The 21,349-nt window shown below is 39.5% G+C and overlaps 2 protein-coding genes across 2 annotated transcripts in view; one reads left to right on the top strand and one right to left on the bottom strand.

Moving 5' to 3' along the window:
- NMT2 (N-myristoyltransferase 2) overlaps nt 1-18,850 on the top strand; it is a 32,803-nt gene extending 13,953 nt beyond the window's left edge. Inside the window, exons 6-14 of the mRNA XM_005418596.3 lie at nt 1,858-1,976; nt 2,072-2,163; nt 2,270-2,386; nt 2,935-3,105; nt 4,268-4,376; nt 7,816-7,986; nt 10,182-10,349; nt 14,356-14,493; nt 14,692-18,850. Coding sequence (XP_005418653.2) covers nt 1,858-1,976; nt 2,072-2,163; nt 2,270-2,386; nt 2,935-3,105; nt 4,268-4,376; nt 7,816-7,986; nt 10,182-10,349; nt 14,356-14,493; nt 14,692-14,712 — 1,106 coding nt within the window. The 3' untranslated portion in view covers nt 14,713-18,850. The remainder of the gene's footprint in view (nt 1-1,857; nt 1,977-2,071; nt 2,164-2,269; nt 2,387-2,934; nt 3,106-4,267; nt 4,377-7,815; nt 7,987-10,181; nt 10,350-14,355; nt 14,494-14,691) is intronic.
- Nucleotides 18,851-19,056: 206 nt separating this feature from the next.
- RPP38 (ribonuclease P/MRP subunit p38) lies at nt 19,057-20,466 on the bottom strand. Its single transcript, XM_005418595.2, has 2 exons — nt 20,340-20,466; nt 19,057-20,076 (listed from the first exon to the last, which is right to left on the bottom strand). The coding sequence occupies exon 2, from the start codon at nt 20,065-20,067 to the stop codon at nt 19,219-19,221; it is 849 nt and encodes a 282-aa protein (XP_005418652.1). The 5' UTR covers nt 20,068-20,076; nt 20,340-20,466; the 3' UTR covers nt 19,057-19,218.
- Between the last annotated feature and the right edge of the window lie 883 nt (nt 20,467-21,349).

The raw sequence follows: 21,349 nt of genomic DNA, 5'->3' as shown, positions 1-21,349 counted from the left end.
ATACTTAACTCACGTTGCGCACAGGCACAGAGTTGTTTACGTGCTACTGTGTTCAAAGGTGCCTGTTAAAAATTCCCCTTGAGCCCAGTGACATCCATTGAGTCCCTTGCATTTCTCAGCAGGCAGGGGTTGAGCTTTGAGGAGTGGAGGGTGTCAGTGTGGGCCTCGTGCTCAGCAAGTCTTCAGAGCATCACAGCCTTGAGGGTATGCAAGACATCCCTCTCAGAGGGACCAGCTGGTGCAGCCCACTGTGGTCCAGGGCACTGTAAAGGGCCTCACTTAGGACCACTCTTCCTAGGATTGCCAGATAATTGGCTTTAATCATCACTAAGTTTCCTTCCTGGTGGTAACCCACATGGTAACTGATTTTTGAAAAAGAAAAGCTGAAAAATCCCATCCAGTAACAATGATACCATTTCACTTGGGCTACAGTTCAGGTAAATGGTGTTTCAAGGCTGTCAGGGAATAGCTGGTTATTAGGGAATAACTGATTATCCCTTGTTCCCCACCTTGTTCAGGCAAGTGATGATTGTGGTACAGTCAGTGTCACTCCCACCTTTACTGTGCAGGAGCTCCTATTAACGGTCAAGGGACATTTCACTGCCCAGCTGGTTCGGTCAAGGCTTAGTGGGAGCTCCTGAGATCACAGAGCAGGCCCAAGGGTGGATGGAGAGATGCACCACCAAAGGGACTGCAAGGATGCCGAGGTTATGCAGGGAGAAAATCAGGAGATCCAAAGCCTGACAGTGAAATCTGACTTAAAGGACAATGCTACAGGAAAGATACTGAGATGCTGGACTGAGTCTGGGGGGGGCTAAAAACCTGAAGGGTGAAAGGTCTGAACACAAGTCTGATGAGGAGTGGTTGAGGGAGCTGGGGTTGTTTAGCCTGGAGTGAAGGAGGTTCAGAGGAGACCTTATCACTCTACAACTACCTGAAATGAGGTTGTGTCCAGGTGGGGGTCAGCCTCTTCTCACAGCTAAAAAGGACAAGGGGAAACTACCTCAAGGGGAGCTGTGCCAGGGGAGATTTAGATGGGATGTTAGGAGAAATCTGCTCACTGAAGGATGGTTGAGAATTGGAAGAGGCTCCCTCGGGAAGTAGTGGGGTCATTGTCCCTGGAGGTATTGGAAAGATATGTAAATATGATGCCTAGGAACATGGTTAAGTGTTGGGCTTGGCAGTGTAAGGTTAGTGATTGGACTGATCTACAGGTCTTTTCCAATCTAAATGATTCTATGATTTAGTAGGTGCTGCTCCTTAGAAGAGGAACAGCTGCAGTTTATTAGTGTATGCTGAGGACTGGTGCTGTAAAGTAAGAGAGGAGAAGAAAGCATGCCTTCAAGTAGGATTTTAGGAATACATTTCACATGCCAACAGTATCTCTGAAATGCCCTCACTTTGCTATGGCACTGCTCCTGAGTAATCCTGTTGAGTTCAGGTCTGTTCAAGTCGGTGGTAAACAGGATCTGAGCCATAGCTTGTTAGCTGTGAGTACATGTTCTCATGATGAGGCTGTGGAGCTCATGGCTGGCTAAATGCTGTGCATGTGCTGGTAAGTTCTTCTCTCTTGTGTTATGAAATGCAGGGTACCAGTTGAGATGAAGTGGTTCTGTGCATATCTCTAAATATTATGATGAGACAGTCATTAGTCTGAATGTGGTCTATGAGAATGAGAAGTAGTGTAAACTAATAATACTAATTTTTTCATCATTTTTAAAAAGCTTCTTGTTCCATTTACATAATTATGAGGAAATACATGATGTGAATTAAATGTATTTACAGAACTATCAGGAAAGCTAGCAATGTAACAGTTTTTTGGTTTGTTTTTTTTTTTTCTTCCTCCTCCCTCAAAAGATGAAGTCATAACTTCACATGGTGCAATTGAACCAGATAAGGACAATGTCCGCCTAGAGCCATATTCTTTGCCACAAGGTTTTATGTGGGACACATTGGATCTTAGCAATGCTGAAGTTGTAAGTAGAACAATTTTCATATGTATCTAAAATAATTCAAGTTTTTTCTGATTGATATGTGGATAAGTCTTTGGATTTTTTGTGTATGTTTTCAGCTGAAGGAGTTATACACACTATTAAATGAGAATTACGTAGAAGATGATGATAATATGTTTAGGTTTGATTATTCACCTGAATTTCTTCTGTGGTGAGTAGCAAGTTCCACATTCTGTTCTGGCTGGAGTGCAATGAAGGGTGTTTTTATTACATCTTCTTAGGCAGTAATTTGTAATTATTTCTGTCATCAATTCTAGGGCATTGCGTCCTCCGGGCTGGTTACCGCAGTGGCACTGCGGGGTTAGAGTGTCTTCAAACAAAAAGCTGGTAGGATTCATAAGTGCCATCCCTGCAAATATTCGTATTTATGACAGGTAAAATGCACCAGTACTTTTGTATTTGTTAAAGAGTAATGCCACAAAATAAACCTTGAACTGGTATCCATTGCTATAGAGAACTTAAAAAGAGAGAACAAGGTGAAGGGCGCCAATATTTATTTAAGGAATCTTCTTAGTGATGGATGATACAGATAATGCCATACAATTTTCTGACCCTGCTAGAAAGCATTTCTACTTGATCAGCTGGGCTTCTTGGCCAAGTCTTCATGCACTGACAAACATAAAGCATTGTGACTCCACATAGCATTGCTTGGATGCTATACTGCATCTTAAAGCAATCAGTTAAGTCTTGATAGAGCTCTGGTAAAGGAGTATTGCAAACCTCTTAGAGATGGCTTGCATATTGCAGTTTGTCATTGCAGTCACAGAGGCACAGATTAGTGTTTGTTGCAGATGTACTTTGTCACAGACAAGTTTATTTTACTTCAAATTCTTCTGTCAGTATGGAAAATTATAATTATAAAAATGGAAACATGCAGTGTGTAACTCTCTTTTAATTTTTCCACTACTTAATGTCTTTTTAGTGTGAAGAAAATGGTAGAAATAAATTTTCTGTGTGTCCATAAGAAACTGAGGTCTAAACGGGTGGCACCTGTATTGATTCGGGAAATAACCAGAAGAGTAAACTTGGAAGGAATTTTTCAGGCTGTTTACACTGCTGGGGTGGTACTTCCCAAACCTGTGGCCACTTGCAGGTAACCTAGGTGATGTTCTTAATATTATTGGCTCCTATAACAGTAATTTTTAAGAAAATTTAATTTAATTGTCTAAAAACAGGAAAAGCATAGAATTCAAAGCTGTTAAATGTTGTGGCCTTGACTAACCTGAAGGCCTGAGTGTTTGTCACTGTTGGTTTTTTTTTGGTGTTGGGGTTTTTTATCCCCCCTTCCCTCCCAGTGCCTCAGATAAAACAGCTTCTCGGACTAAAATTTAATTTGTGGTTTGTTTAGCATACTTTAAATAGACTAACAGATGTTTCTGTTGACGTTCTGGTGGCAGCCATGCTAGCAATGACAACATTGTATTACCTGTGTTTGTCAAGTGGCCTGTGTCCCTGCTGGGACTCTTCCCTTTTAACCTGTTTGCTTGTCAGAGACGGCAGAGCATTTCTGGTAATTCTGTGATTTGCTTTTTTGAAATACTTTTATCTTTTTTGGAGAAAGGAGGACTTTATTGGCATTTGATAAATACAGGAACATGTGGGAAGACTTACAGTCAAATATAATTTAATGTGCTTGGAATGGATTTTATTTCTACTTGGAAAAGTTCAGTTCCTGCACTTTCAGTCCCGCTGTTTAGATTCTGGAGGACAGAGTTCCTTTTGATTTGAAATTGTTTTGTACCTATCAACACCAAAGATCCTGTAAGTTTCTGTAAGGAATGATGGGGGGGGGGGGGAGAAATAAAAAGCTTTGCTGTGTTAGAATAACCAGAGATGCTCTGTTGCACAATGACCTCCCAGGAAAGGGACAGTTCCTTCAAAAAAAAAAAAATTCTCAGACATGAGCAGAGGGTCCTGTCTGCACAAGAAAATAAATGTTGCTATGTATCTATGGTGAGTTTTTCAGGGCTGTGACAAATGCTAAAATGTTTAGCTCTGTGCTTATTCATTCTGTATCAAAAAGCATTTGCTTAGATTGAGAATACTGTGATAGCAGGCTTGTTTTAAAACCTATTACTTGGATATAGCTTTTCCTTAATTTTTTTTTTTTGTTAATCAGCCTTCTTATAGATGTATTACAGGCTTGCTTAGAAACAAATTTGGAGAGTTGAAAAGGAGGAAGCAAGAAAGCAGGGCAATGGATGCAAGTGACACTTAAAATACTATTTAAATTTGTGATTTGGTTGTATTTCCAGGTATTGGCATCGATCACTAAATCCCAGAAAATTGGTGGAGGTGAAATTTTCACATTTGAGTAGAAACATGACTCTACAAAGAACAATGAAGCTCTACAGACTTCCTGATGTAAGCAGTATGACTTCTAGAGAATCCCCACAGTTATTGTGAGGCCCAAAATAACCTTCCATCTGTCTCTGACAGCACAGGCTTTTCTGTGTAAAGGCAGTGCATGCAGGACATTAAAAAAATAATCTCTGGTTGATGCAAAGGACCTTAAGGGCTATACTAAACAGAAGAGACTATTGCTGGAAATCTGGATCTCTATGGAGAAAATACAAATTTTAACCTAAAATCCTTAAACAAAGGAAAAAAAAACCCAGAAAGCTTGACTTCACAAACATGTGGGATTGAGTTGAAGATGCGTAAGACTATTCTCGGTATGTTTAATCTGATAAGAGATTACTGGAACAGAAAATCAACAGTTCATGTCATAAAATTCTCAGAGCAGTCCATCAGCAACTTGGCTGAATACAATTGTATTGTTGATTTCACTCTAATTCACATTTTTTTCTGTACTGTCAGAGAGTGTTGTTTTGCATTGGGCAGGCTCAGTAAAAGCCACTTCACAATGTTGTGCACTGTTAGTTTGCATGGTCTAGTAAAAACCAAGTATTCTGGCATAGCTAGGTTAGTAATTGTTTTTTTTTTCTTATGTTTTCAGCTAATAGTTACGCTTGCAAAAAGCCTTAGGGTGCATTTCCATGACAGGGCAAGTTACTGTAAATGCTATGTACTGTTAAAAATCTCATTGCTGTAATTAATAGCCTGTAGCATTTAGACTGAGATTTATAGCTGAAAACAATTTATTTGCTTGTAAAAGCTACCTTTTTTCACGGGATTGCAGAGTATCCCTTACCTGTGCCTTATCAGTAAACCTCTATTTAAACAAACCCTCTCCTTTAGTTAAAAACAATACCTTTTTTCCTTACTCATAGTAATTATAACGATTTATCTGGTTTTGGAGAATTGTGTCTGTTGCTGTATTTGACTTGATGCTGCAGATTCTCTTAGTGCTCAGATATCTGAGCAGCAGGCTGAGCAGCCCTTGGACTAAAGCACGTGCCATGCCCTGATCTGTGCTCCTGCTGCTGTGGGAGAGCCTCGTTTCCTGCTCCGCCTGGTGCCACCTGTGCTGCACACACAGCTTCTCCCTTGTGTGCAAGGCAGCACTTAGAACCAAATTAATTGGGTTTTAATCTTGGGCAGCTAAATATAGCTTCCATCAAGTCTTGAAGGCATTTTTAACACTCTGAAGAGTGCAATACACAATTTCAAGTGTAGGTTTTGGTGGCAGCTCTAGTAACATTGCTTATGGAAACAACTGAGGAAGTGATTAAAACATAAGGATCTTACTTGTAGTTACCAAAGGTGGAACTACAGAGAATCATTAGAAATAGCAGTTGTATCCTGATCATTTTCCTTTATCGTAAAACCAAGTTTCAACAGAGAAGTGAATTATGGAAAATAAGTAATATATCATTATCTCATCCATAAAATATAGCTAAGGCAAACATACAGTGTACGTAGACGTGCAAATAGAAGATAGGTGTTTTCAAAATCAGCTTTTAAAACTAAGTGATGTAGGAGTCCATAAAACTCAGATTTTTTGTTATTTTTAGGTTGGATTTGGGAGCTTCTCAGTGGAAAATAAAGATTTAATCTTTGTTCTGATGTTTTCTCTTTAGGTCTTGTGCTTTGGGCTTATTTGGAGGCCTTTTTTTTTCTGAGAAAGGGATTAAGTGCTGTTGAAGGTTTTTCTCCTCAGTTTCAGGCAGTTATAAACACTACTGTCAAACAAATTTGTCCATTCAGTCCATGTTATCCTGTCCCTCAGCACCAAACACTGTTTCTTGCATTTTAACCTCTTTTCTGAATGTCCTTGGAATATCATTGCCACTAGGAGCTCATCACCCTTTAAGAGAATTAATCATTCCTAATCACTAGAACAGCCTGAATTAAAAATGTTTTTCAGGTGTAATAAATACTGTAATTAATAAATATCACCCTCCCTAAAGGCTGTGCATGTACCTATAGATACAAAAAATAAAAGTGTTTTTTTCCTAAGTGTTTAATCTCTTGAGCAAGGAGTTTTCTGGAAGAAGTAAAATTTGTCAGTATTTAGAGTCAGGACAGGAGTATGTTTGTCTCTGTTGTCTCCTCCTGACCAGCTGAGATCCCGATGCTGGACAGTCGCATGATTACGTGCCCAGAGAAACAAATTTTAGCACAGTCCTGTACACTTTCCCTCACCTCTGGGATTGCAAATAGTGACTTACTGGTGGTGATTCTGAGCATTACTGGGGGGAAAAAGATCTTCCACCCCAGCTGCTTTTCCTCCATCCTTCCTGTATGTCAAGTGTACACCCTTCTGGAATGAGAACATTTAAAATACAGATGATGTGCTGTTGTGGAGTCAAAATATAGTCCCAGGCTGCCTAGAAAAGCAGGAAGACTGAAAAGTAATACACAGGCCAGAGCTGTGGCAAAATGGGCCTTGATTTCTCATCTCTGCTGACTCCCAGAGTGCAGGAATAAACATCTCCCCCAGAATAATGCCCTTTGGGCAAAGCATAATCAGCTACACTCATTTCAGGCTTCCAGTAATCAAGTCTCTACCTGGCTGCTCTTGCCATCAACGTTGCCATGATTAATGTGATACGTGCCCAAGTATGTAGCTCAGACAGATGAGGCAGGATAAATGAGCACTGAGGAGAGCAAGCATTAGCCTCCCCAAAAGGAATTATCCAGGAAGGCTGGCAAAAGATGGGAGGAAATCTTTAATCACTTTCGCTTGTTTAAACAATAATTGCATAATACTAGAAAGTAATTCTTTCCTTTTCTGATGTTTAAAGTCAGAAAAATATTTGTTAAAATAGGTTTTTAATTTAAGGCAGCTGTAAGTTATGAGAGGCTTTCTTGTTACCAGAATAGCAGTTGTGCCTGTATAGAAGGTTGTTAGCAAGGAAGTTTACAAGTGCTAAAAATAGGTAGAATCTTTTTTGTTAAAAAATTTATCATTAAACTTAATCAGCTGACATTGATGTATAGCTTGACTGCAATTTTCAAAAGTTTGAATTGCATGTGTTCTTGTCTTGAGATAACTTCTGATATGCAAGTTTCTTTGTTTTGTTTCAGTGTCTGGGCGTCACATAGTTTAAAAGAAGATAAGAAATAGATTGACCTAAAAAAAATAAAAAATACAAACTGCACAAAGTGTAGGCAGCTGGTGATGGTATGTCTTCCTCTGGAGAAATGAAGCTGTTTCAATAATGAAATTAAAAGATTGAAGTGGCCCAGACTGTCCCAATAATTAGAAGAGAGGGAATTCTGATTGAAAGCCGTTTGTAAAATAGCATAATGAATTAGATGGCTGGGATAAAGTAGGCTAATAATGAATGCATTATAGCAAGTGGAGTGACTCTGCAACCTACTTTCAGCCTTTGCTGTGTGTGCAGTTTTCCTTTTAACATCCTAGCATTTATTTTTCTTTTTTTTTTTTACTAAGGCCACAAAGACTTCAGGTTTGAGACCAATGGAACAAAAAGATACTAAAGCAGTACAAGAATTAATCAATACTTACTTGAAACAGTTTAATCTTGCTCCTGTGATGGATGAAGAAGAGGTGGCCCACTGGTTCCTGCCTCGGGATCATATTATTGACACTTACGTGGTAGAGGTAAAATATGCACTAAAGTGTATTAATGTGAGTGAGTGTCCCTCAGTAGTTCGGAGCACTCTGCTCCCAGAGTGCCAGACAGTAGTTCATATCAGCATCAAGTTTTTGAAATGCAGGCAATATGAAATATCTGTGTTATAGATAGGTAGAATTTGATACCATGAGTACAAGCTTTGTTCTTTGTATTACATTCTCTTAATAAGAAAATGTTTGCCTGTGATAAACTGCAGTGCTCTTATAATGGAATATCTTAAAGAAGAATTCTGAAATATCAAAACATCACTATCTTGACAAGAGCCCTACATATTTTAAGATCAACTTTTCCACCTGCATTTCTTGATTCTTTTTTACAGAGGTATGACATGATACTAAGCAGTGGTCTTCAAACCTCCTTTTCTAGAAAAAGGAAAAATGGTGCCATGACTCAGATAAGGATTTGGTTTGAATTGGCTATCATTCTCCCAGGTGTACATGTTTCTGCCATACACCATTACAAAATTCTGTTTTAAAAAAACTAATTTTAGAAGCACCTGCTGGGGGAATTATGTTTTTTGATGGTTTGCTTTTTTTTACACACTGGTAAAGTGGGGTTTTTTTTCCAGTAAAAGAATGTGTGTACATATGTGTATATATATGAATATATATATATATATATATATATATATATATATGTACATGCATACACACCTACCCCCCCACCCTCCAGAGAGTTGGCCATAATGCTTCTCTCAAAATAAGGAGTGCAGGAATAGGAGTGCATTTGAATTGGAAATCTCCCAGACATGTTTGGAATAGGTGCACTAAAGCTAGTGGAAAGATACACCCTTCTCTTTGAGTCCATACAAAATCAGTTGTAGACAGCATATTTAGACAGTGTATTACTTTGCTTAAAGTGATAATGCTATTTTTAAATGATCAGGACTAACATCCCTAAACTTTCTCCCCATAAAAAAGCCCTAGGTTGTGAAGCTCAGGGTTCCCACACTGTAACCTGAATTTGTGCAGGAGCCTCAGCTGAATTAGGGAACCTAGAGCTGCTGGAGATGAGTGGTCCTGCTCATCAGTTTTTATTGTCCAGACTTAGCTTTCTGCTTTGTAGTGGGTCTAGTGCTCACTGGACTTTTCCATGGTCTAATTTATAGTCCCACCTTCTTTCTCCACTCCCTCTTCTCCCTGCCCTCTGCCCTGCTCCCTGAGTTGGTTTTTGACTTGCTTTTTGAGTTGAAGCCTACAGGAGAGTTCACAAGCATCAGAATTAGCATGAATGTGACATTAACAGTGCCACATTAACTAAATAGCACAGTCTTCACTTACTTTTTTATGCTGTCTCTTGAACTAGTTTTTTACTATACAAAAAGTAGGTTTGTTAGTGCTTAAAATCTTTTTAAGACCTGTGTGACCTGGAGAAGCTACTGTCAGACTTCTAAGTCATCTTTGTAATGTGCAGATATAAAACCTTAAAGTACTCTGTATAATTTATGAGTTAATATTTTTGTCATCTTTACTGAATTTAGTGAGTGACTCAATAACTTTTCTGTTCCTTGTAGTTAGTATTACTCTACTACAGAATCTGTACCTGCTCTAAGACAAAAGCTTTTTTACATGTGGTATGTTCAACTGTTTTACATTTTACTGTAGAAGTACTATTAATTTAAGGAGCCATGTGAGGTCCTTCATTGAACTCTAATTAGTGGTTACTAGTCATTCAAAAGTAAAGTAAACAAGCAAGGTGTGTGTCTCCTTTACCTTATTTTCTTGGAGATACTCTAGGGAGTTTTTATAAATATGCTTTGTATACCAGCACAGTATATTTTTTCTCTGTTTTTAGAAAGATGAGAAAAATATTGTTTGATGTGAATGTCATCAGGTTTTTAAAATATCCATAATATTTTAAGAATATTTTATTAAAAATTAGTTCAGTCAGAAAAAACTTTGATACTTTCAGTGGAAGTGTGCTTTGTTAGCTTTGTCCATAGAAAAATACTGCTTTGGCAATTGTTTGTCAGAATGTTAATGGTGTAATAGACTAGAAAAATCTAAATGTTTGTTTCCTCTTAGCTAAGACTAGCTGCTATGCCATAGTACTTACAGTACACAAACCTTGCTGCCTTTATTGCTTTCTGTAGAACTGTCACATCAGCCTAACCAGTAACTGATTACTTATTAATGGACTTTTTTGTTTTGGTTTTTTATAGGGTTCAAATGGTATTTTAACAGACTTCCTCAGTTTCTACACATTACCTTCAACAGTGATGCATCATCCTGTTCATAAAAGTCTCAAAGCTGCCTATTCCTTTTACAATATTCATACAGAGACTCCCCTGTTGGACTTAATGAATGATGCACTCATTATAGCTAAATTGGTAAGTTGTAGGTTGTTTTTTTTCTGCTTCATTCACAAAAGTATTCCTAGGAGTAGTGGCAAGGTAAGAACTGGAGTAATTTATCCATGCCAGTGCATTTACAGCACAAAGTGCAGTTGATGAGACACATACAATATATATATCAAAATATAAAGCAGTATGCTTGTTTTTCCTTTTTACTCTGAGTGATGCTGGGGAATGACAAATGCATAAAGTATTTTCATTAGCTTGAACTGTGGATACACCAGGGAGCACACTGATGACCACAGTCACTAAGTATCAGAGGAATGATAAGTATCACTAGAATATTTTCCCTTGGAGATGAATTAATAAGTGCTATCAAATACATTTTGCTTTTTTAGATTATTTTTTGTTCCTAAAAATTTTAGAAATTATTTATGTGAGCTTTATCATGTTACCATTGCTCCATGTAAAGCTCTGTAGATGATGTCATGGTGTAGCTTTTAAGCATACCCTTAGGTATGGAATTATACTGATAGATGTTTGGTTGAATGGAAGGGAAAAGACTATAAATGAAGTTCTTAAACAGAAGAATTTTGAGAGTTTAGTACTGTCTAATGAAAAGCTATCTCTCAGCTCTCAGTGACTGTGGTTTCATGGGAGTGCAGTGCTAGCACCAACGGCACATACCAGCACTCTGAATTTGCACAGACCTGTTTGCCCTGGGTGGTTCAAAGCACTGCACAGACTTCCTGTGGTCCATAGCACCCGCTCTGCCACCATTCCCAGCAGGCTGCAGGCACAGGAATGTTTTCTGCTTCTCCTTCCTGCATTGCTGGTTCTGTTACAGCCTCCTGGGGAGTGCCCTGGCAGGCCATGCTCCAAGCTGCCTGCACCTGCCCCAGGGGTTTCTGTGCTGGTTCTGGATGAAGCCAGTGATGGTCTGCAGAGGCTGTACCTGTTCAGACTTCAGGCTGCATCAAAGCAGCCACACAGTCTTCAGCCTGTCTGTCCCAGCCGTGTTCATGCAGCACCTCAGCTGAGCTGCCATCTGTGATGGGAACTGCTTGCTGAGGCTTGTTAACCAAGAAGCAGTTCAGTAACTTGTATGTCAGGGAAAAATTCCTGGATGGTTATGGGAAATATTGTTGTTCAGGCTCCAGAATGATCCAAAAGGAAGTTCAGAGACAGACTTTGAGAAGCCAGTATAATTTTCAGGAGTGACTAAAAATACTGGTAATTATTCTTAAAAGTCAAGGTGGAAAAAGGTTGGTCTGGGTTAGAAGTGTGGCACAGGGAGCTGTGTCTGGCCATTCTCTAGGCTGTGTGTCTGGCCATTCTCTAGGCTGTGTGTCTGGCCACTCTCTAGGCCGTGGTGGGACAGGTGAGGAGGCAGTTCCATGGTCTGTCCCCAAGGCTTTGCACCTTCCCCTGCATACATTTCTCTCAATGTGAAATGCAGCTCTTTCCTTTTGAGCAGATCATCTTATATCTCTTGCAATACTGGGATTTAGACACCTGTGGATTTCTTAAGTACCTGCTGGGCCTGTAATGCATCATTAGATGCCTAATTATAGTTGCAGATCTGGCAGTTGAGTTTGACATGAGGAGAGGTAAGGCAACAGAGATGATAATGCAGTCCTATTCACAGCCTTTGTTTACAAACATAGTGAGTCTGGCTGGCATGGGGTTAACTTTGTTCCTTGCAGCCCATATGGTGCTGCACTTTGTCACTGAAGCAGGGCTGATCACACACCAGTGTTTTGGTTGTTACTGAACAGTGCTTGCACAGCCTCAAGGCTTTCTCTGTCCCCTGCACTGAGGAGGCTGAGGGTGGACAAGAACTTGGGAGGGGACATAGCCAGGACAGGTGACCCCAACTGACCAAAGAGATGTTCCACACCATATGATGTTCTGCTCCACAAAAAAGGCTGAAGGAAAGGAGGAGGAAGGGAGGATGCTTCCAGTGGTAGCATTTATGCTCCCTAACAATCATTATGCGTGCTGAGATCTTGCTTCCAGGAAGTGGTTTGACATCTGTCTGGCAGTGGGAAGTAGTGAATGTATTCTTCTTTTTGCTTCCCTTGCACCTTCAGCTTTTGCTTTCCCTGTTAAACTGTCATTATTTCAATTCACAAGACATCTTACCTTCCTTCTATTTTCTCCTCATGCTGTGGGAGAGGAATAAAGCAAAGGCTGTGTAGGTGTTTGGCTCTTGTCTGGGGACAGTCTCCACCACAGTCTCCTCTCGGTACTTTAACTCCAAAGCATGGGTTTTGGAGGTACAAATTCAGCTCAGCAAATTGCTTTAAAAGTTTGCATGCCAGCTAATGTTTATTTTTATCTTCATATCACACTATATAAAATTAATTTGGAATTAGTTTGGCAGTTACAGGACAAAACACCTGACCTTCAAAGTAAAACCCGAAATTTTGAGTTATTAGGTTCTATGCATTCTGCATGGAGACAGAGTGAGATTTTGCATCAGGATAACTCCTCTGAAACCCTGCATATTTTATTGTTGAAACTGACACAAAGTTTCTAGATCTAGAACACAGGGAAGAAATTCTCTTCTGAGTCTGGTTAAGTGGTCTGTCAGAGCTGTGGAGAAAGTAGCTTGAAACAGAAACCTTTTCATCCCTCTCAGAAGATCCTAACCTGAAAGTAATCTGCTGATATTTAGATACAGAATTAAAACTACATCTGTAAAGTTTTGTTTGAATTTTGAGTGTTTAATTGCACAGCTTAGTGTGCTTGTATCTAGAGCGTGTCTCTATTCTCCCCCATTTCCCTTCCTGCCTTCTGAGATTACTGTTACTTACTTACTTGGAATATTTCAAAATTTACTTTCAATGCCAAATGTCAAATACTGTCACCTCATTGTCTTATTTCTGCATGTTTTTCACAGCACATTTAACTTAGCATGGTGTCATCTGCACACAGAATGATCTTTGTATAAGGTAGCAGGAAGCCTTACTGAACTCTCTGTCTGTGCTTTGTAACTGTCTTTTAAATAGTCCTGATGAAGAGCTTAAGTGCTCTTTTTCTTCAGACCTCTTTTTTCCTAATATGGGATGCTCATTTAAAAGAAAAAAAAATTAATTGTTTTCCTGACTAAAGAATGTTCCTTACCCCATCTTCTTGTGCTTAAGTAATTGAGCATTATTGTTTTGTACCTTTTGTCTTAAAAGTGTATCATGTCCTGCTGGTGCTGTTCCTTTGTGCTATCAAGACTCCAGGAGTTTAGGTCAGACTCCCTTGTAGTTAATTGCAAATAAATTGCAAATAAATGGATTTTATATCCACACCCCTGAGCAAATTCAGCTCTCCATATGTGATGATTATTGCTGCAGTGGCTTACCAGACCTGAGGTTTAGGTTGCTTGTTAAGAGTTCCCAGTGAGGAGAAAGGATTTGAGTATGTGTTGATGGAGAAAAAACTCTTGAGACTGATTTGGCCATGTGGATCTTCTGAGACAAAAAATGTCTCTTTGTGGTGAATTTAGGAGGTTTATGAAAAGAGGAGTTGGTAGAGGGTGCATAAGTAAGGGAGGGAGAATCACATGACAGATTTGAGTTCTAAAGAGAATGACATTTCAGAAAAGGACTAAATCACAAAAATATGTTTATCATTAACAGAATGATCAATTGCTGAAAAACACAGTAACTGTATTTATGCAGCTTCAACTAGAATAGGCCATATGTGTCAAAATACTGTATGTGACTGTAAAAAATGCATGTCTCTAAGGGTAAAATAATGGAAAACGCTTTAGGGACTCTTTAGACATTAGGCCCTGAAAATGGCTTTAAAATTCATACCCTTTTGGAGCTAATCTTCAAGCGCAGTTGTGCATTATATTTTAGTTTTTATTGAGAAAATGTCTTCGTGTGTGTACCTAATTAAAAGGCAAGATTTATTCCATTGTATTTTTTCCTTTTAATTAGCCGAAGTCTCTTGGATACCGTATGCCACTCTGTAAAGTATCATTTGTGTGTCATTTGAAAATTTCAAAAGTAAAATTTTAAAAATGTTTTGCTGTTGCCAGAAAGGATTTGACGTGTTCAATGCACTAGACTTAATGGAAAACAAAACATTCCTGGAAAAACTCAAGTTTGGGATTGGAGATGGAAATTTGCAGTATTACTTGTACAACTGGAGATGTCCGGGCATGGAAGCTGAAAAGGTAAGGGAGAAAAATGAGTTCCTGAATTCCATTAGATGTAATGGTACATTAATCTACACTGGCCAACAATGGGCAGAAGTTTTAAAAATAATGTAATTGGCCCTGTTTATGATCTATAATTGAGATGCAGAAGACTGCTGATGTTTAGATTTACTGCCATACTTGAACTAAAATACTATATTTTTCTTCTTCCTTTAGGTTGGTCTTGTATTACAATGAGAATGCTTATGTTTCTAGAACTCTTGAGGTCATCCTTTGAGTTAATTTGATCTCCATAGCTCTTGAAATGGTCTTGTTCAAGAGGAGTAAAAGCACAACGTCAGTGATACTGAAATAGTCCATCAAATCTGATCAATGAAGACATCCACATGTGACCAAATTTATGCATTTTCAGATAGATCAGACGGTTCATGAAACTCTTCTATTGTCCATGAAAAGAATAAAAAGCACATTCATTTAAGTTTCAAAGCTTAGCTTGCACCTGGATGAGAAGGTATTTTTTTCCACTCTGTAGAAAAGACTGTTTTGTATAAACTGAACTTCAGTGGTGGATTAGGGTACAAAAATATTTGCTATTATGTGGATGAACTGCTGCATTTCTATTTATTAAGTGGTGATGTATGTATGTCAGTGTAACAGAATGAAGGATACAAACTGGAGTATCTTTGCTTATTTACTTAACATGGATATCATCATTTGGGGGAAAATCATGAAAGTATGATACCTTTGTAGCTCTATGAAAGTCCTGGATGTTTTTGTAACTGGAGCGGTATGACAGTGTACTGGTTTAACTAGTGCATTTGTTTCTCCATAAGCAACGCTGCCAAATCAATAAAAAATACAGATTTGTACTTTGATCTTCAATAGATCAGTGGATTGATTTAACAGTATCGCACTGTTCAGTGCAGGTGTTATCTATGTTGCCAGAATGATAATACATTACTGTACTTAATTTACAGTTGTGGCACAATACCTTAGTTTTTCCTCAGTAGAATAACATCACCCTGTGTGTAAAACTAAGAATTTTAGTAGTGCTATCAGGATATTTATAGTTTGAATGTTTTCAACGCTTCTGCGAAATTGCACATATTCCTTTGTCTACTCTGATTTCCTATGAAGTCTGTAATTCTAATGAAAAGTACCTTGTGTAAATATGTATTCATAAATTGTTCCTGGTAGTGTTTTTATCCTGACTTTGGAACAAGAAGTTTTGCTATATATGTGGCTGGTAAGCAGAAGAGAAATGCTCTGCCCTCAGTCCTTGGAAGTCTCTGTACTGCACTTCCTGAAATGTAGAAGGGCTGATCTTTGTTGTTGGGTGGAGCTGTTTTAATTCCCTCATGAATGCTTGGCAATGGGAGTGGCTTCTGAAGCACTTTATATGCATTCCAGCATAGCGTCATAGCTAGAGATGATAGCAGTTCTTTCAGCTCATGGATGCTGCAGAAGCGTGAGCACTGAGAAAATCTGTGTTAAGAAACTGTTCTAGCTGAAAGTGCCAAATTGTGGTAGTGAAGCCTCTGTGCTGTGAGCATCTTTTGAATGTGACTTGAATATCTCATGAAATGCAAATGTCTAACTTTCCTTTTAAACATGCCTGTAATTCTGACAGCAGATTTTGCTGAAAGTTTAATTCTGTACATGAAGATAAATTTGTCTGTTCTTCATAAGTGTTAGCCCTACCCACTACCTTGTAGCAGTGGGGTTTTTCTTTCTTCCCGCTCCTTTTCCACTGTGTGAATGGTTCGTGGTTTGGTTTCTTTTTCTTGTTGAATTGTGGTGAGAGGATTCTGCCCTAGAAACAGTGATAAATACTTTCCCTTACTGCATTATAGCTGATTAAAGCATTCGACCTCCTTGAAACAAAGGCAGGGACTGAATGTGGTTTGTTTGACCCCTGGCTGTGCAGCAGCTCAGGACCTCATGAATTTAAAAGGACTTCACCAGAAATCTCACAGTGCAGTTGGGCTTTACATCTCTGGCCACTCTTGATACCTCCCTCCTAGTAGCAGTCAAAACAGGTGGTGCAGAGACAGCTTGGACTCTGAGTGAGGCCTGAGCAGAATTAAGTGCCTGAAAATGTAATTGATGGTAGTGATACCTGAAGTAACAAGAAGGATTTAATTTTGACCCCATCAAAGACTTAAGTTTTTAACTCCTAGAAGACAAGGTGGTGCCTCCTTGGCAGGCATTTTCATGGAGTGCTCTGGGATGAGGTTCACCAAGGAGCTCAGTGTGTTCTGCTTCAGCTCCTAAAAGCAAAGCCTCAGCAGTCCTCACTCTGGGCTGCCTGAGGTGAGGTGAGACAGCAGGACATAGCTCTGTCCTCATAGCAAAGATACTTCCTTGCTGAGACAGCCCAGGTGATCACAGCCCTGGTAAAGGATATGTTCATGTTCTCTGCCTTCCTTCCCCTCAAAAAATGGTGAGTGAAAGAAATGTTAGGCAGATGATTTCTTTTCTCCTGTGAAATCAGAAGGCAGATCCTCCCAAGTATTGTCCTTTGTAAAACTGAGGCCATGATAGGATCAAGTATGTCCAGGTAGAAGACAGACTTGAACATGGGTTTCCTGCAGCCTGGCTTCTGCCTAAATCTTCAGGTTAGGGCACATGAAGGAAGGAGCATGGCTACTCTTGTGCTCTCTTCTGGTAAAATAGTGCCATTTGCTTCTGAATCCAGGGGATAAACTTCTGTCTGGCTCCCTCTGCACGTTCACTAGGGGGCTGGAGGGCAGAGACATGCTCCTGTAGAAGCTGTGCAGCACTCTAGCTGAGAGAGAAAATTTATCAGCCAGAGCATGAGCGAAGCAGGCATCTAAGCCTGAGTGTTGGGGCAGCTCTTGAAGAGTTCTGTTCATGGACTTGTGAGTGTTAAGCATGGCCTCTTCTGTCCCTGCTGAGTGCTCTTCATTTGTAGTGTTTTGCTGAAGTATCACAGCATCAAGAAAACTTGAATCTTGAAGGTGTCCCAGCTGCACTCACATGACTCTGGAGGTAAAAATTGTGGCAGCTCACTTGGACTTCCTAAGCAGGTACTAAACAAAAGATTAATATCTGTGTGATTTGTTGGGGCCACTGTCAGGAACTCAATAGGAAAGACCCTTCTTTTGTTTCCAGGGTTGAACCTGTGTGCATTAGTCCTGCTATGGAGGTAAGACTCCTCAGAACCAACTAGGTGTTTGCAAAGGCTTGGCAAATGTAAAGCTTGCCCTACCACCTTTCTCATCTGGCTTTTTAAACATCTGTTATTTCTTTCCCAAAGTAACTTCTTATCTGCAGAAAGAACCCAAATCTCTGAAGACAGAGATAGACCGGGGCAGGCAGTGAAGTGCTTGAAAGATGATTGCTGTGCTTATGTTCTTTACCAAAGCTAATCCTTATGCTCTAAATGCTACAACTCTTATGCTATGGTTAGCCAGCCTGGGAATGAAATACACTAGTGCTAGCATGCCTTCCAAGTTTTATGCACTCGGAAAGCCAGAAAAAAGGACTTGTATAAAGGACTGTGAAGCAAGGCAAAGAAATCTCACCTCTTCTTGAACCCTCACACACGGACAAAAATTGTAGCATTTAAATGCTGTGTTTAAACTTCAAGGAGCATCATGACTACACAATCACTGCTCATTGCTACTGCCTGCCTTCATAGTTGGTATCATGAACTAAAGCAATCTCTAAATAAATTCAAAATACAGATGAGCTGTTGGATGGCAGTGGAAGTCTGATTAACAAATCTCTGAAAAATAATGTAAATTTTACCTTTTAAGGAACAACAAAAGTTACTCAGTTAAGGTGTTTTATGCTTTCTTCTACAAGTAAATTCCTAGGCTGTTGATTGCCTGAATTGCAGTGCTGCTTCCCTTCCTTCCTACCACCCAACTCTCTCATTAGAAAATTGTTCATAGTCCCCTGTAAAATTAAAGGAAACTCAGAAATTACATTTTCAGTCTTGTAGCAATTACAGTTGTCATCTACGTTATATAAAACAGTATATGGCTTATGTCAATTTCCTGGGAAATAATGTTAGATTTCATTTAGAGATCTAATGGAGTTTAGGTTTACATTTTCTCAGAGGATATGTGTTAATAGTTTGCATATGGAAGTATTTTTTTTAATACCGCAGCAGTAGTAATTTGGATTTGTATTTGGAAATAGCTTTTCCTTCAGCATACCATGCACCAGGAATCAGGTGGAACCCAAGTCTGCATACATTTGTGACCAAAAACAAGTTGTTCAGCAGAACAAACTATAATAAGAGTTCAAAAGGGAAGTCTGCCTGTGCTATTTACTTGAACCCAGCTTTAAAAGAATTATACTGGCATGGACCTTTGTTTAAATAAACTTTCACTTTTGGTATTTATTTGTTTGAGTAATTATACTTAAATCTGTTTTGCTTAAAGCATGTTCATCTGTGTAAAAAGACAAAATTCATTTAATGCTTTGTATTCATTCCAAAGAAGTATAAATTATGTCTTAAAATTACTTTGGCATGTTCATTACCGGCTTTAACTCTGATCTCCAGCTGCAAATGAAAATACTTACCCCCAGTAAAGACTAACACTCAAGTCTGAACAATATTTTTTATTAAAGCAGAAAGTACCTCAGCCAAATGCAACATGAAGTTCACCTTGCATTCAAGACCTGTACACTGTAAAGCCTAAAAGAACTGTTAGAACTGTACTCCATCCTGCATTTAAAAGTCTGTTTAATAGAAAGAACCAAACTCAGTTATGCTGAAAAAGCCTTTTTCTTTTTGCGAGGTGGTTTCTTTATCTTATTGGGATTTGGGACAAGTTTCTTGATTTTCAAAGGCTGCAAAATTACATGTGAAAGATCGGGCTGACTTCTTTCCGTATGCTTCCGCTTCTGACTTGCGAGCTTATCCTCCAGCACCTCTGCAAGCTCTTCGGGTTCCAGACTTCCTGAAGAATCTGTATCTGCGTAAGCCATGGATTCTTCAGTTCTGTTCTGAAACCACGGCACTTCCAAGGCCGGTATCTTTGGGATTATTGCTGCTATAGCTTCAGTGAACGTGTCAGAGTGCTTTTTGAAGCCGAGCGCCAGGATGGACGTTAGGCCGAGGAGGGGCGCGAGGGTCTCGCTGAGCCGCGGCACCTGCCCTGCCGGCGTGGCGCGGCTCGCGCTCAGCTCCACCAGGTGCGACGTGATCATAGCGGGTTTGGCAGACTTGCACACCAGCAAGAGCAGGAGTTCATTTTTTTCCAATGCTTTTGTAACTTCGTTAACTCCAATAGCAAGCTGTCTTCTGATACTTATGTCAGTCCATCCTGGTTTTTGTTGGTGGCTTTCTGCTTCCTCTTTAGGGAAATCATTGGTGCCGGCATCGCATTTTCTTTCTGTTTGTTTTTTTGTCAGGGAACGTTTTTTCTTTCTTCCACTCTCAATCTTTTTAAGTCCAATATGTTTAATCCTTTCTTCTAAGGTCTCTAGTATAAAATGCATATCTTCTCCATCGATGGTTTTCCATTGGAAAACAAAGGGGTTATCTAGACACGTTTTTACAGTGGTTTTCTTTGCTTTCCGAAGTGTTGCTGTGCCTTGCTGAATTACAGACATCCTGAGGTAGTTCTGTGTTTTGTCACCCTAGGAAGAAGGAGCAAAACATTACTTCAAATACTGTACTGTGTGCTGTGGACATTGTTACCAGAAGCTTCTTCTGGGAATGCACAACAGAAACATTGCATGTCAGTGATACTGGCATCTATCAACCTCACACATCTTCCACAGGGCAGGTGTAGAGCTGGGGTTTTTTTAATAAATAAAAAAAGCTGGACAGGACAGCAGTGACAACAGACCCTTCTAAAGCTGAACAAAAGCAGCTGGAGGTATTACAGATGTCAAAAAAACCACAAGCCCAACCAAGCAACAACCTATCCCCAGAATCACAGGTTGAAGGACCACTCCATTCTCACTGTTGCATTGCCCCTCCGTGACATGGGAGGGGGGAAAAAAAAGGCAAAAAATCTCAACATTAAACAAGTTCCTGAATTTATTTAGGAATTTTATAAATCTGTTTTTTCAATCTTTAGTCCATGCCTTTGTTATTTTTCTGTATTTGGAAAGTATCATAAAAATTTGCAGACTCTTGAACAGTTTATGCTTTCAGGGAAGGAAGGCAATCCCCTACATGCCTCCAGAAGTTTAGAAGGGATCTTTTGTGTCACCTGGACAGTGCCTTCAGGGTGAGAAAAAATGAACAGGAGCAGAGAAAGTGTAATTGTTCTTGCTCTGATTGATCTAGTCCAGAGTAGCAGTGAAAACATGAGGTCAAGCCTGATGACAGTCCCTGGTAAACTGCAAAGCCCCCAGTTCCAAAATACAAAAAAAAACATCGGGGCACTCTTGAGTACTCTCAGAATAATCGATGAAATGCCCTGGGCCACCTCAGCGATGGTCCATCCAATTCAGTTATCCGCTTCCAACAGTGGAAACTGGAGAAACCAGCAGGGGAGGACAGGGCTGGCATTCCCCTCAGCGCCCAAGCACCCAGAATGGTTGCATCTGGGATGTAAGGATAAAGATGTGCTTACTTAACCTATTAGTCCTTCAAGGAGCTATCATTCGTGCAGTTATCCCTTTTGCTTACTATCACAGTATCAACAACCAAAAAGTAAACACAACTGAAAAATGGAAATGACCATAAGAATTCTTACGTGTAACCGAGTTAAAATGGAAGCTTGTGATTTAAAAAAATGAGCTCTGGGTTATCGCTTTTAAAAGCTTTCAATTAGGGATGCTCCGATAACCTTTGACAAGCAAAAGCAGCAACAAACACAATAAGAAAAAAACCACAGTTCACAGTTCAAAGATGACATTTTTCTTTTCAAAATGGGCATTC

Source organism: Geospiza fortis, unplaced genomic scaffold (genome assembly GCF_000277835.1).
Source record: "Geospiza fortis unplaced genomic scaffold, GeoFor_1.0 scaffold138, whole genome shotgun sequence".
Classification (NCBI taxonomy): domain Eukaryota; kingdom Metazoa; phylum Chordata; class Aves; order Passeriformes; family Thraupidae; genus Geospiza; species Geospiza fortis.
Note: the sequence above shows the minus strand (reverse complement) of the source record. Positions and strands in the feature narration are given on the sequence as shown.